This window comes from Python bivittatus, unplaced genomic scaffold (genome assembly GCF_059951505.1).
Source record: "Python bivittatus isolate LINGU-HERP-01145 unplaced genomic scaffold, Pbiv_v1 ctg000840_np1212, whole genome shotgun sequence".
NCBI lineage: Eukaryota > Metazoa > Chordata > Lepidosauria > Squamata > Pythonidae > Python > Python bivittatus.
The window spans coordinates 31,986,773-32,000,970 of NW_028277113.1; the positions used below are offsets into that span (position 1 = coordinate 31,986,773).

The following is a 14,198-nucleotide window of genomic DNA, read 5'->3' on the forward strand; positions in this document are numbered from 1 at the left end:
TGGTTCGCGAACTCCGCCTCAGGTTATAAACAGGATCCGCGGCCATTTTCCCTCCCGTGACCCGGTCCGTGGCCATTTTCCCACCCGTGACACTTGGTCGGCGGCCATTTTCCGCCCCTGACATGTGGTCCGCGGCCATTTTTCCGCCCCTGACATGTGGTCCATGGCCATTTTTCCGCCCCTGACACGTGGTCCGCGGCCATTTTCTGACCCTGACACGTGGTCCGCGGCCATTTTCCGCCCCTGACACGTGATCCGTGGCCATTTTCCACCCCTGACACGTGGTTGTAGGGAGGGGGACTCTCCCTCCAAGCAATAGCCGCCTCCCTGTCCTCCACACCAGAACGGATTAACGGTAATTACATTGAACCTTATGGGAAAATTTGCTTCGGGTCGCGACCAATTCGGGTCGCAACCAGAGTCATGAAACGAATTAAGTTCGTAATCCGAGGTTCCACTGTATACTCAAAGTCAAGAACCAATATCCAAGCTGCTAACCAAGCCAAGGCAACCCATCAACACAGAAAATTTGTGGAGAGAAAAGATACTAGTAACTCATGTGGACTCTGTGATCACGAACTTTCAGAGAGCCCCTGAAGACGAAGACTCACTGCATTTATAAACCTCAGAATCAGCACAACCCAACAGCATCCCCGAAATGCATATGCACAGACCAAACCTCAGCAGGCCAATCCAACCCTTGTACTCATAATTTTTGCATTGGCTTCCTAACCGCTTATTTTTTGAAACCATACAAACAAACTCGTGCATGAAATCCAACTTCTCCATAGGAATCTATGCCTGAAGAACATCAGCGGCTTATGTTTTAGATGGGCCAGCAATGGCATGATGAAGAAATAGTCAGGCCCAGAACGGCTCCCCCACTGTGCCACAGGCCCCTTGAAATGTCTGCTTCAGCTCTGCTTTTGCTTCGGGTCTCCACGTCCCCTCACCCCATCCCCAGCCTTCCAAGCCTAAACCAATGGCAACAGGGACTTGATGAATCCCTCTCTGCTGTCCAGGCCCAGAGAAGAAAATTCAGAAAATAATACGCCAATTGCAAAATCCAGACAACTTCCAGTCAGGGAGAACAGTCAAAACTAGTCCACTCTGTTTTTTTTATTTTTTCTGCTCCATGCTTTGGTTCAAGTATGCACCACTCAAGACAGCTGTTTCAAAGACAAAATGTTTCCCATTTGAACCATTTTGTGCTTCCCTCCTTTCAGTCACGTTTTGAGTGCAGCAGAATTCTGATATTTAACACCGATAACATTTTGAATTAAGTTAATGAATGCATTAATGCAACACAGGAATCTTGTAGACATTGAGAATGAAGCTCAAGTAGGAATAAAATGGATATTGTTTTTATCCAGCAAGGCAGTAATTTCACACATTTTGTTTCATAGAAATGTAAAGATCTTGAAATAATTCAACTTCCAAAAGCTTTTGTCAAGAGAAGTAGATTCTTTTTCCTGAGGCCAATGGAATCAATTTATTAACAAACTATTAGAGGCTTTTATAAGCCTGAATTAGCTTCAGCTAGAGTTATTCCATTGTAATCACTTTGTCTGTGCTTTTGCTTGTTAAGAATCAGCACTTCCTTAACTTGCTAGCAGGGGCTAGAAAAACTGGCCACAAAGCCTTCGTAGGCTGACCACAAACGTTCCATACATGGACTAGCTGGCAGGTTGTTGCTCTGACACCTTGCTAAAGAAATTGTGTAAGCGAGCCCATTCCTGGGATAAAGAAAGGAGACGTGGCATTCAGCTCCAGCTGCAGTTAGAGGGATCCGGACAAGAGGTCTGGAGTTTATCATTAGCATGCTAAAAAGCACACCCGGAGGTGGAAATCTCATATGCTAATTTCCCCCCCACTGGACTATTATGGGGTAGAATGCTTTTGTGCACATGTCTGAGATGTGTACTGATCAGCTGATTACTTCCTTGCTTACACTGTATGGCTTCATGAAGGGGCGCTTGATGTGGACTTGGGTCCTGAGCGCACCTCTTTGTTTTTGCACAGAAATAAAGTGTTGGGATCCACTTTCCTCAACTCTGCGTGATTTATTGGCTCATTGCGCTGGATGAAAATGAACCCACTGTTGGGCTGGGCCAACATTCCCATGAGGATTCCTGTTGTTCTGCATAGGCAGTTACACTGAGTCCTGCAAGGCTGAGCAGCAGCCTTAAGAGTCAACTGGCTCTTAATTCTGCAGCTGCTGTGGACAGGGAGAAGATCCTGCCATCCTGGATGAGGAAAGATATACAGTACATTTTATAGCAGTGGTCATGGAAACTGTATTGCAAAAACTGTTCTGGCTGGTTAGCTCTAAAGAGAATTTAATAGTATGTGAAAGGTTTGACCAAATTACAACATAACCTCCTAAATGAAGTCTAGTCTGTACGCTCAGGCATTCCCCTTTGCAGAATGGACCAGGGTCAAGAGAATGACATAGGCTGCTATTTGACGATTGTAAAGTAGGAGAGCCAGTTTGGTCTAGTGGTTAAGGTGCGGTCTAGGAGCAGAGAAACCCAAGATCCAGGCTTGCCATAAGCATGGAAGCCAGCTGGGCCCCTTTGGGCCACTCATTCGCTCTTAGGCCCAGGGAGAAGGCAAAGGTAAACCACTTCTGAAAAAATATCCACACTGCCCATAATTCTCTCTGGATAAAAGAGAGATTTTGAGATTACCCTCACGCATTCCGGACAGCTGTTTTTTTTTTTTTTTTTTTTGTGAGTTGGCAGCAGAAACTCGTTTTTGCCGCCGCTTGCGATCAGCTGGGAGTTGTGGCTTACATCATGCTCTGGGCCGTTAATGTAGCTTTTTTAAGGAATCAAAGTTCGTTCCAACCTCATCTTTTTAATCACCTTGTTTAATTTTTTTCTTACTGTTTCATTAAGATTGAAAAACCTTCAGAGCTGCAAGGTGGACATTTGGTGGGTGTCTTCAATCCATTTAAAAAGAAAGAAAATTATGTGTTTCCAGCTTTGTAAGATCTCTGTTTTTTGTAATATATAACAAAAGGGGAATTATAGTGTTGTTCTTTGCAACCTCTTATGTTCTTAAGGCATGTTTCTAGTTAAGACATAGGCTGGTAACATTTCTGAACTTGGGTACTCCCCTCTTTTTACCCAGTATTATTTGTATTGGTGCAGTAGGGGGATCTGTGGGGTGTGTTCAAAAAAGTCAAAATGGTGTCCACAACCATGTGATCAAAGCTCTGCTCCTTTTTTAAGTACATTGAATGCATGATGCAAGTAAAAAAGGGGCCGGGCTGCAGGTGGCAAGGCAAGAATTTATCATAGTTCCATAAATGGGCAGGACCAAGTTTTCCTTTTTTTGACTTCCTGATTAATAGCAGTTTGGGTGTGCTATGTCTGCTGAATGGAGAAATGAAGGAACATTCTTCTGGCAGGGCTTTTCCACCCCTGATTTTATATGCTCTGGGCCTCAGCCGTGTTACACATAACAATAAACACTCTTGAATTCATTAGAAACTTTCCTGGAAATTAGGGAAGGGCTGTGGAATTCAGTTTCCACACTGTTAAAAATGGAATAGCAAGCCTTGCATGGTTGTTTTCAACGTGTGAGCTTCCCTGCCCGAGTCTGCCAAGATATCTTCCCCAAAGCACTATCCAATAAAAGTATGTCCGGCGTCACAGTCTGATCCAGGTTCTCTCAAATTCAGGTGGGGGGAGAGGGAAGACTGTTTCTCTTCAGCACTCAGCTACAAGGAAGACAATAAAGATAGCTTTGGCATTAAGCAGTGTGTGCCTTTGATACAAATTAAAGCTGTTCTCAGCAAAGGTCAATTCCCTTTAAGTATAACTTGGCAGGTACTTTGCAGGCATTTGACGCAACACCTACAAGGACTAAAGGACACAAAGTTAGAACTTGGATAATTAAGCCTTCAAGGAGTTTCTTCCTGTTCTCAGGTGGGGAGGCAATACCTGCCTCGTATCTCCAATAATTTCAAGCCCAGATAGATCTATATTTTATATTTATTGCTATAACTTTACAAATCAAGATTGCCATGGGATGTAATAAAGATCCAGTTTAATAGGCACAGTGTTATGTTTTATATGAATTGTGAACAGAATCCATTTAGATAATAACACTGTTTCAGGATTATTATAATTACATTAAGTGAAGCAGACCAGGGTTTAAGATTTTGGTTCTTTAGCCATCATCATCCATAGGCATTGAACAAAAGGCACATCACGATGGTCTTGTTCTGCTATGTTCCTTAAGATATCTCTGTGAATGCTATTTAGGAAATTAAAATGCACTTTTCCCATCAAAAGTGCACTTTGGGTTTATTTAGTTATTTAGATCAAGTGCATTTAGTATTTCTCTACAAGGCACTCATTTTTTTCAACAGCGACTTTCAGACTGCTGGCCAAATACTGTTGATAAGCAATTTCCAGTTCCTTGAGTTCCTTCTTTATGACTCTTTGTTACCTAAACTTTGACTGGGCAGGCTGTCAAACAAGCACTGTTTCAAACAGAGGAATGTCCTTGATAAGCATTCCAGAAATGCTCAGTGCCATGTTGGCATTCTTGAATAGCTGTTTTGGGGGCTTTGTATTTTGGTTAGCATTTTACTGCCACTAGGGCTGAAGAATTTATTTTGTTTTTGAAAAACAACAATAACAGGAATAGAACCAGAAGTCTGAGAGAAACAAGATTGCTCCAGGATCAGAACTTACTTATCTCAGCATTTCTTTCACCAATTAAGGGACTTCCTCCCATGAAATGCCTATCTGATGACTGTGCCACTGCTCAACCAACCTGCCCACTAGAAAAATGTTCTATAAAATGCCTGGTGAGAAAAATGGCTCAAAAGAAATCACCTGGTGAGAATAACATCTGGTTACCTTTCATGATAGTTTAGGTTTGATGTAAGAGATACTTACTTTTCACAAAACAGGTAGTCCTTGTTTAGCAACCACACTTTGCTTCTTTGTTCTGACACCTCTGACATTGAGTTTGGACAGTTATGTGGATAAAGCCTGTGCACTTAATAGAACTGCAGTTTTCAACTTAGCTTCAAGATTAGTCCCCACTGGTTCTTTTTCTCCAAGGTTCTTCTTAATTCTCCTTCCGGGATAGCATCTATGTTCAAGTCTGATGCTTGGTGTGTGATTCCAGGACAGAGTCCAGAGCTACTATATCTAAGTTGCTAAAACCCAGTCATTAGATGACAGTACATCAAATGGTCTTTTTGCTTTTATCTTGTAGTTGGGATTTTTGCAGCCCAGTTATGGTAAACCCATTTAAGAAAAACTTCGAGAGCATAGAAACATCTAAAGAGGTAGTCCTTGTTTAGCAACCACAACTGGGACCAGCAACTTGGTTGTTAAGCAAAGCGATCGCTAAGTGAAACCACAACTGTGCTTACGATCTTCCTTCAGCTTTCTGTTGCTTTACAGACCTGCAAAGGTCATAAATGTGAGGACTGGCCACAAAGTTACTTTTTCATCACTGTTGTAACTCCAAATGGTTGCTAAACAAGGCAGTCACTAAATGAGGACTATCTGTAGAAACAAGTAGCATTTTCTGATAACAGGCAATGATAGCACTAAAAACTGTTTCTCTTTCATGACTGTAATGCATCAAACTGTTATGGAAAACTGGATCTTACCTTAAGGGGGGATCTTTTTCTGCTCTGTAATCACCAACAGCTCTACAGCAATTAAGTTCCCAATAAATCATGTCAGAGTAGAATTTCTGATTTATTCATGATTTTTAATGTAACAATGTTTATATAAAAGTTTTTAAAGTTAGTACTAGAAACAGCCCAGAATCATATGTTAATAGCAATAATTACATGCTGCTATCAATATAGAAAGGAATATACTTTCTTTCCAATTATTTTTTAACCTGTGACTAAGTCAATCAGGATGGAATATATATGATGAAGTGAAAAGGAATCTTCCTGTGTGATACTGTTGACCATGGTACTTAACTGAGAGCCAGTGTGGTCTAATGGTTAAAGTATTGGATTGGCACCAAGGAGATCCAGGTTCAAGTCCACTCTTAGTCACAGAAGCACACTAGGTGATTTGGGGGCCAGTCATATTCTTTCAGCCCAAGCTAACTCATAAGGTTGTTGTGAAAAAAGGGAGGAGCACTAGGTATATTTCCTTGAGCTTCTGAAGGTGGGATTTAAATCTGACCTATCAGTCAATAATTTTGAGTCAGGAAAACAGATTCTGCACTGAAGTATGTGTCAGAAAGATGATGTAAAAGTGACACCATGATTTAGATAGCAGAGAACTTGTGTGAAATTTAATAAATAGGTGTGCAGACCATCAAGAACTATGAATTCAGGGCACAAGATAGTAGCCAAGGGCACTGACCAGTTGGCAAGAGGAGAGCATAGATCAGCATTCTGTCACCTAACCTCAGCAGTTACACATATAGGGTAGAAAAATAAACAGAATTTGAGGTTCAAAGAGAAGAACTGTTCCTATTTTGAAATGGTCAGAACCATGTTGGAACCCCTCTGGTGTGTTAGAACAACTTTCAAATAATGCAGGATCTTGCAATGTGAGGATGAAAGGCTCCACTCAAGGCTGTCCCAGATTTCATGTGAGCAGCTCCCAAAGAGTAACAAACTATCATATATTGTAGATGCACAATGAGCTGTTTGGGGCTGGCCATGGATGCCCACAATCCTTTTCTCCCTCCTCTACTGCACCTTGTCTTGTCTTTGGTTCTGCTGTTGCTGTCACTGATATTAACTGGCTAAAAGGCCAGACTGGTTCTTCATGGATTATAGACTCACACAGAGTGGCGAAGAGAGGGGCCACTAACACCAGGCCTGAACAGCCGTATTCATAAACAGTCATAAGCATCTGTCATTTAACAACAACAGCAGTGATAATAAAAGGGATGCACTGTGGTAAGGCAAAGGAGCAAAACTGGAGGAGACTATTTCTTTGCCACTGTTTGCAATGAGAGCAGAGCAATCCCAAATGTTGATTGAGAGGCTAGACCAGTGTTTCCCAACCTTGGCAACTTTAAGATGTGTGGACTCCAATTCCCAGAATTGCCCAGCCAGCAAGTTGCCAAGGTTGGAAAACACTGGGCTAGTACCTCAACTTCCCAGAGATTCTGTGCACATCTGGTAAGAATGGTGTGTGCCTACTGTGTAAAAATGATATGTGTCTGTATGTGTGCAAGTATACCCACAACCCGGCATCTAAGGGCCAAATGGCTTTGATATTTATTTATTTATTTAATTTATATTTCAAATTTAGACACCGCCCATCTCACAAGGAAGTGACTGTGGGTGGTTTACGGTAAAACATTAACATGCTTAATATACAATGTATTTATATTATATAAAGATATTTATATTATATTCATTTAAAATACATGTTCATCTGCTTTCCCTAGTGCTGTCAATCCTAATGATTCATTGTCCTCAAAACTGGTTTTCTTACTTTCAGACGGACTAGTATTATCAAATTCTATGACTGGAGAGCACAGAGTAGGACTTGGGAGATTCACGTATGCAAATAATTTGCTCTAATGCGGAGCTATAAACATAAGGAGTCAGAAGCTCTATTTAGCGTATACTACATTAAATAGAAAGTTTGGAAACCTTTAGCTTTTCCTGAAGGCAAATGTAGGCCATAAGATGCTATATATTAAATGAGATTTTATCAAATATGTACTTATTTATTAAGCTGAAAATCCAGACAGGATAAACAAATGTGTACAATATAATACAATAAGCATTTCCAAGATTTAATAAAAATGATTGTCACTCATTGTGCTTCACAAAAGATTTCTTTTTAATGAATAAATAATTTGATGAAATAAAAAATATTTACAATATAAACAAACGGGAAAAGCTTTGGATATAGTAATCTGATCCTCCTGTATTTTTTCCATTTTCTTAATGGATGTTTATCAAATCTCTCCTTCTGAAACAATACAAGTTGGACAGAAAATAGAAGTCAGCAAGGTTAATGTGGTCTGTGGGCGTAGCTATTAGTTCAGTTCAAGCTACAGGTGCTTTGTTTATTAGGAGCAAATACAATACAAATATAACTAAAATACAGTATCAAAATGCTAGACGGCATTCTCCACAGAACAAAAATGTACACTAGGCTTTAACAATAACAAGGATCACTGGCAACAAAAAATAGTACAACAGAAAAGTACAAACATTGTCATTAGAATAGAATTGTGCTCTTTAATTGACCAGATGACTAGGCAGGTAGAGTAGGCTCTTTGATGGGTTTGCATGACAGTGGCGTCCAGCCCCGGAGCGTGTTGGTGTGGGACCGTGGGTGGCTCAAGCAACAGCCATACTGTGGAAAATGGGCAGTGCAAGCGTTTTTGGAAAGACTCTCTTGGGCTCTGGAAAAGAGCCAATACAAAGCAATTAAAGTGTAACACTGAGAAGTCCTCGTCTCATACACACAGATATCATGAAGCAACGCGCTCTGACTGCAGCAGTGAAACATTTTGCCTCCCCCAACGTTATTCGCAGTATCAGCCAGAATTCAAGTACTCCAAAGCCACTTCATAGCAGAATTTATACTGATCCTGAAGAATCAAAACAAGAAAAGAGTAGAAGTCAGTTGTACAATGAATTAATTAAAAATATTTAATGACAAAGGTTTCTGGGTAGATCCTTTGCATCTACGAGAAAGGGCCACTGTGACTCAGTCTGGAAAACATGTGCACGCTGGCAATAAGATTATCCAGGTATATGATATGGTCTGCTCCACAATACATAAGTGGAATACTTGGAAATCTAGATTAAGAATAACCCTGCATGTTCCTCGCAGGAAAAAACAAAACAAAACAAAAACTGATTATATAGCATAGCCTAAGTACTTTATTTCACTACATAAAGAGACTTTTTAGCAAATTGTCAAATGACGATAGTGGAATTTCTTCATGACTACAAGGATAGACACAACTTTTTCTTATATTAATAATGAACAAAATTATATTATATGAACAAAACAGACTATATCCTGACACGTTGAATTGCCATGTGTGTGTGCATACTTGCACACATGTAAAACACCAATGGCATTTCAGCCTTTCTACATTTCAAGTAGCTCCACAAAGTACAACACAAGGAAATAATTGCTCCTGGCCCTTTGTTTCTGAACTCTTTTAATCTTTCTGCAAGATAGAAGAACCATAATTAAGTCCAATACACTAAATGTCAAACTGAAATTCACAGTCTTGATAAATATTAGGAGATTAAGCTATTTATAAAATATATAATTTGAAAATCTGGCACTTCATTTTACATGACTATTATTTCTGCCATACAAAGTCTGTTCTCCTTCTGGATTGCCCTGCCAGAAAAGAAAATTAATAAGGATGTTCTGTTTAAACTTGTTACGTTTGCACAAAAAGTCTAACACATCTAGAACAAGTCTCAGGAAGAAGTAGTATAAAAATACTTTTACAAGTCAAGTGATTTCATTATCCCCTTTAGAAAACAACAGGCTTGCTTTTATGAACAGTTTTCCACATAAATCACAAAAATGTCACTATGCCTTATGAGAACAGGAATAATTTTCTACTTAGTGGTGCAGTTTAAAGAGCTCCTACCAGAAGGTCCACCATATTCGGCTTATTATTCCTCAGAGTTTTCACAGCATGGAATACATCAACGGCCCTCTGGTGTTGTAGCATTTCACAAACAATACTGATTGCACAAAATGTCCCACTGCGGCCACCACCATTTCTATAAGAAAAACAGCAAAATGACTTGATTACTTTTTAGATTTTGTTATTTCTTATAGTGCTTAAGGACTTTTTTCACCTCCCAAAATAAGCCTATTTTATTCCATTATGTAACCAATGAGTGCTCATGTTGTCTCAATAGTCCATCCAGACTGGATTCACTGTGCAATGGGCTAAGCAGAATAAATGTTTACCGCTTGTGGCTAGCCTAGCTATGGACTTTGGGGTCCTAGATTTCTCATCTTTTCACTCTTTGTGCCTGAGCACAAAATTGTTTTCTCCATGCCTGTTAGGCTAAATTAGAAACGCTATAAGGAATTGTGTTAACAATGAAACTTGAGCTGAACCAATGTATTGGGGATATATGAACGTATAATTTGTTTGATTTGTATTCTACCTTTCATTCAGGAGCCCCAGGCAATACACGCAGTATTCCTTCCTCTTATTTTTCTCCACTAAATGGCCCTTTCAAGAGAGAGTGACTGGCCCAAAGTCACCAAGTCAGCTTCTGTGGCTGAGGGTGGATTAGCATCTCAGTCTCTCTGCTCTCAAAATGCTACGTAACAATTCTAGGTTAACTGTTTGGTTTTGGTCTACTGGGCCTTTGGTTTACTATATAAACCTGGTAACTGTGGCCTTTTCAACAACCCACATTAAAATAAACCAGGGTTTAGCTCAATCTATGAATGTTTGTGTTGATATCAAATCTATTCTATCCACTTTCTACTCAGGATTTTTGAGATTTCTCCATTTTTATTTTGTGAAATTAAGCAGAAACAATTATTTCAGGAAAAAATATCCTGCTTTCTAAATTGAATGAAACTATTATGATTATTTGGACAGACCTGGCCAAGATGACACCTGCCTTAGACATCTAGATGGGGGTATTGCAACATGCTCTACATGAGTCTATCTTGTAACCTTTGAAGAACCTTCGTACGCTGCATCTATTATTATTTGAGAATAATAGTGGGCTTGAGATCATGACCATATGATACCTATCCTATAAAGACTGTGAGGAGTATCAATTTGTTTTTGTACACACCTCAAATGACTGATGGCCTTTAAAAGGTCATGATCTTTATATGATACCTTTAAACTTCTTTCTCCCATACAAGAACTGATGGAAAAACTTATTTCTATGATTAAACTGTGGTGGACGCCCAGTTGAGAGGGACAGAAAAAAGGGACTAATTAGGAAGCTCTCTCCCTCACAGGCAAAGCCTGCATTCTTTTTAGCAGTATTTCATTGCTTCATGAAGACATTTTTTTAATCAAGTCCTTTATAGAGAGTATATATTATTTCTGATACCTTAACTTACCTGCTGTATCTGCCTGCTTCTCATATTTAATATTGTTTTTTCTTGGAATCTTACTGATTTAAAATTTTGTTAGCTACTCTGAATGTGTATAGCACTAGAAAGACAAGAGCTTTTTTCTCTGCTTGTTTTTATCAACTCTCCAGATATATAACAGATTAGGGCGGCCTATAAATCTAATGAATAAACAAACAAATAGGTAACATTAAGATCTGCAGTGGAACGTTCCTTCTATATGGTTAATGCTAACCAAGAATTTATACTGTAGATATTCAATTGGAAGAACTGTATTTGTCCCAGGAATATCAGAACACAAAGCAGTTTATTGCAAAAAATGTGTTGCATGAATTTAGATGCATGACTAAATCCAAAATTTAATAATGTTTTATCTTTAGTTATTTTTAATTTTCTAGAGACTCTCTCCCATTCTAGAAACCCTATTATTTCTACAGCTATTCTAATCAGCATCTTTAGTCTGCACTTCATTGAAAATAATAAACCTTAATAATTACCAGAGTGCAGACTAGTTAGCTTGCAACTCTTTAAAGACAACATGCACAAATGGTTGATTTTCAAAGGAAACTACAATATGGCACATCTGTCACATCCAGACAGCATGAAAAGAATGCTCCCTGCTGCCAAAATACTGGATAATATTGTGCCATTCTTTGAGCATCTAATTAAACCAAAGTCATTTAAAAGGATTATGTTGGAGTTTTTTCTGTCCTATGCCACCCCAAAGTGCCATGCACGTGTGCACACACATGAGAGATGGTACAACCATTTAATATCATGAGTGATCAAGGGAGATAATATCAATTTGCATTTGAAAAGGGCCTCCCAGATGTGCATCTCAAAGCATTAACGAGCTAAACCTTCTCCCAAAATAAAGTATTATAATTTTTATTCAACAGGTGAAAAAACTAGAAAACAATGAGATAAAACTACCTGACCCCGATCAGCTGAAAAGTGGGGTAATTTTAACAAAATCTAGATAAAAATCTAGTTTTTAATTTTTTAAAGAACGTCACGTTTCAGTCAGAAAGGGGGTGTGTGTGTATGTGTGCATGAGAGAGAAAGAGAGAGAGAGAGAGAGAGAGAAAGTGAAGAACATACATTAATTCACACATCATGCTAAGCCATGGTTTGACCACCATTTATTGAATAATCTACAATTGGTTAGGTTCTCACAATCACTCCCCTCGCAAATCAAATGGTTGGGTTCACAAAACATGCTAAACAAAAGTAGCATTTATTCTGATTTGTCTTAGACTAAGGCTAGAAATAAATGTAGAAGGCATAAATAAAGAAGAGTCAGTTGAAATACTGACGCAGCTTAGACATTGTCTGGTTGTCACTGAAGATGGTTTTATAGATTGTGGACCAAACTACAGAATATAGTAAACAGATTATTTCCCAGTATGTGTCTATTTTTTGTACTCTTGGACATTTTTTGGCTAGGAGTCATTGAATCAGGCTTGATTCTGGTGACTGCCAGACAAATGCAATATTCTGTCTTGACCCATCTCTAGCAACAACCATAATTCGTCCAGGGACATTCTTTTAATCTTGGCCCCATCCATCCCTCTTATTCACTGTTTTCTTCTTCATCCCTCACCTGGCCAAATGTAGTAAATTTTTCTAGTCCTTCGTCCACTTCTATCACATTCCCGAAGTACATGGATTTGTACTTTACTTTAACTATTCTGATCTTTGTTGTCACAGAAATGTCCTTATCCTTTGTGATCTTGTCTGTCACTGTCTTCCTCCTTAGGATTAATCTCCTTTTTACTCCTCCAGCATACTGTCCACCTTTATTCTTAAGCCCAAGAAAACGAAACTATCTACCACCTTCACTCCTCTACAGTTAATCAGATGTTAGTCAAGCAATCTTATCTGCATATCTCAGACTGTTAACTGTGCTGGTGTCCATTTAGTGCTACCAAGTGATATTGCGAGGGTAGCAACTAGTGATTTTTCCAGCTGAATTTTGAATCCCATCAACATTACTAATTGTGGAAAAAGCGACCATCATACAGAACATGTGATTTTGTGATGCCTGTATGCTTCAGGCTTTCCATCCAGTACAGTAATCGTTTCCCCTTATTTTTCACCAAGGATTATCAACCTATTGCTTGCCTGACCACCAGATGGTAGCAAAGAGTTAGAGTTTTCTGTTTCTCTTGGCTGCCATCTAGTAATCAGTATAATCTATCTTCCTTTAATCTCATTTGCATCTATTAGATCTCTTCCCTGATTACTTTTGAGCATTTCTAATCCAACTGTAAGTTTTTCTGTGATTTTTCTGAACACAGGGAACATTTCACATTCTTTTAACTGTTTTTCTCTTTTGTTGACATTCTCAAATAAGGTATCTTTCTTTGTTCTTTCTTACTAGTCCTAGAAGTCCACATTCATATTCTGAAAGCTATTTGGACCTTCTCATCTTTGACATTTTTGGATTGCTTTTACCACTTCAATTTCACAATGTCTCATTTCTTTCTACAGCTCCTCATATTCTCTTGTGCATAATTGATTGTACTGAATCTGTTCCTTACACTGATCTTATATTCTGACTGTATACTGTCCAGATCAAATCTTGTTAACCCAATCAGTTTCATTCTCTTAAGTTAGCCCATATATTTGACATCAATAAATCACGGTCTATTCTACCAGGCTCAATAGATTGCACTTCTTCATCTTCCATTTCCTATTATGTAGTCAGTTTGATTGCAGCGTTGTGCATCCGGTAATGTCTATATATAGACTCTGTATTTATGTTGCTTGAAGCAGGTTGGCAATAAACAAAGAATTCTCTTTGCAAAAAGTCTATTATCTTATCTTCTTTGTTACTGCACTATCACAATCCAAATCTTCCTGTGTTCCAATCATTTATTACTGGAATTCTATCCTCCTTTGATGTTGTATTTAGCATCATGTGGTAGAATTTTTTTCTGTGTCTTTCATTATTGCAGCAGTACTAGATGAACAGACCTGCGTAACACTGATGATTAGATATCCACTATTAATTGTAGATATAATTCTATCATTTATTAAGACACTAGGCATTTAAAAAGTTTGCTATCCTTATTAAATATAGATGCTTTTAATTCTTGATGTGTGTCTTGGTTCATTTTACTCTGCATTCAT

General features: G+C 38.8%; 1 protein-coding gene across 6 annotated transcripts in view; it reads right to left on the minus strand.

Moving 5' to 3' along the window:
- Nucleotides 1–7,699: 7,699 nt before the first annotated feature.
- Nucleotides 7,700–14,198, minus strand: part of PTPRM (protein tyrosine phosphatase receptor type M) — a 526,420-nt gene continuing 519,921 nt past the window's right edge. For 3 of the 6 annotated variants that reach the window (XM_088130898.1, XM_088130896.1, XM_088130897.1), the window contains 2 exons: nt 9,595–9,730; nt 7,701–8,565 (listed from right to left, as the gene is read on the minus strand). In XM_088130898.1, the coding sequence (XP_087987024.1) occupies nt 8,512–8,565; nt 9,595–9,730 (190 nt within the window). In that variant the 3' untranslated portion in view covers nt 7,701–8,511. Of the gene's footprint in view, nt 8,566–9,594; nt 9,731–14,198 lie in introns of all 6 variants that reach the window. The other 3 variants (XM_088130901.1, XM_088130900.1, XM_088130895.1) reach the window with 2 other exon arrangements.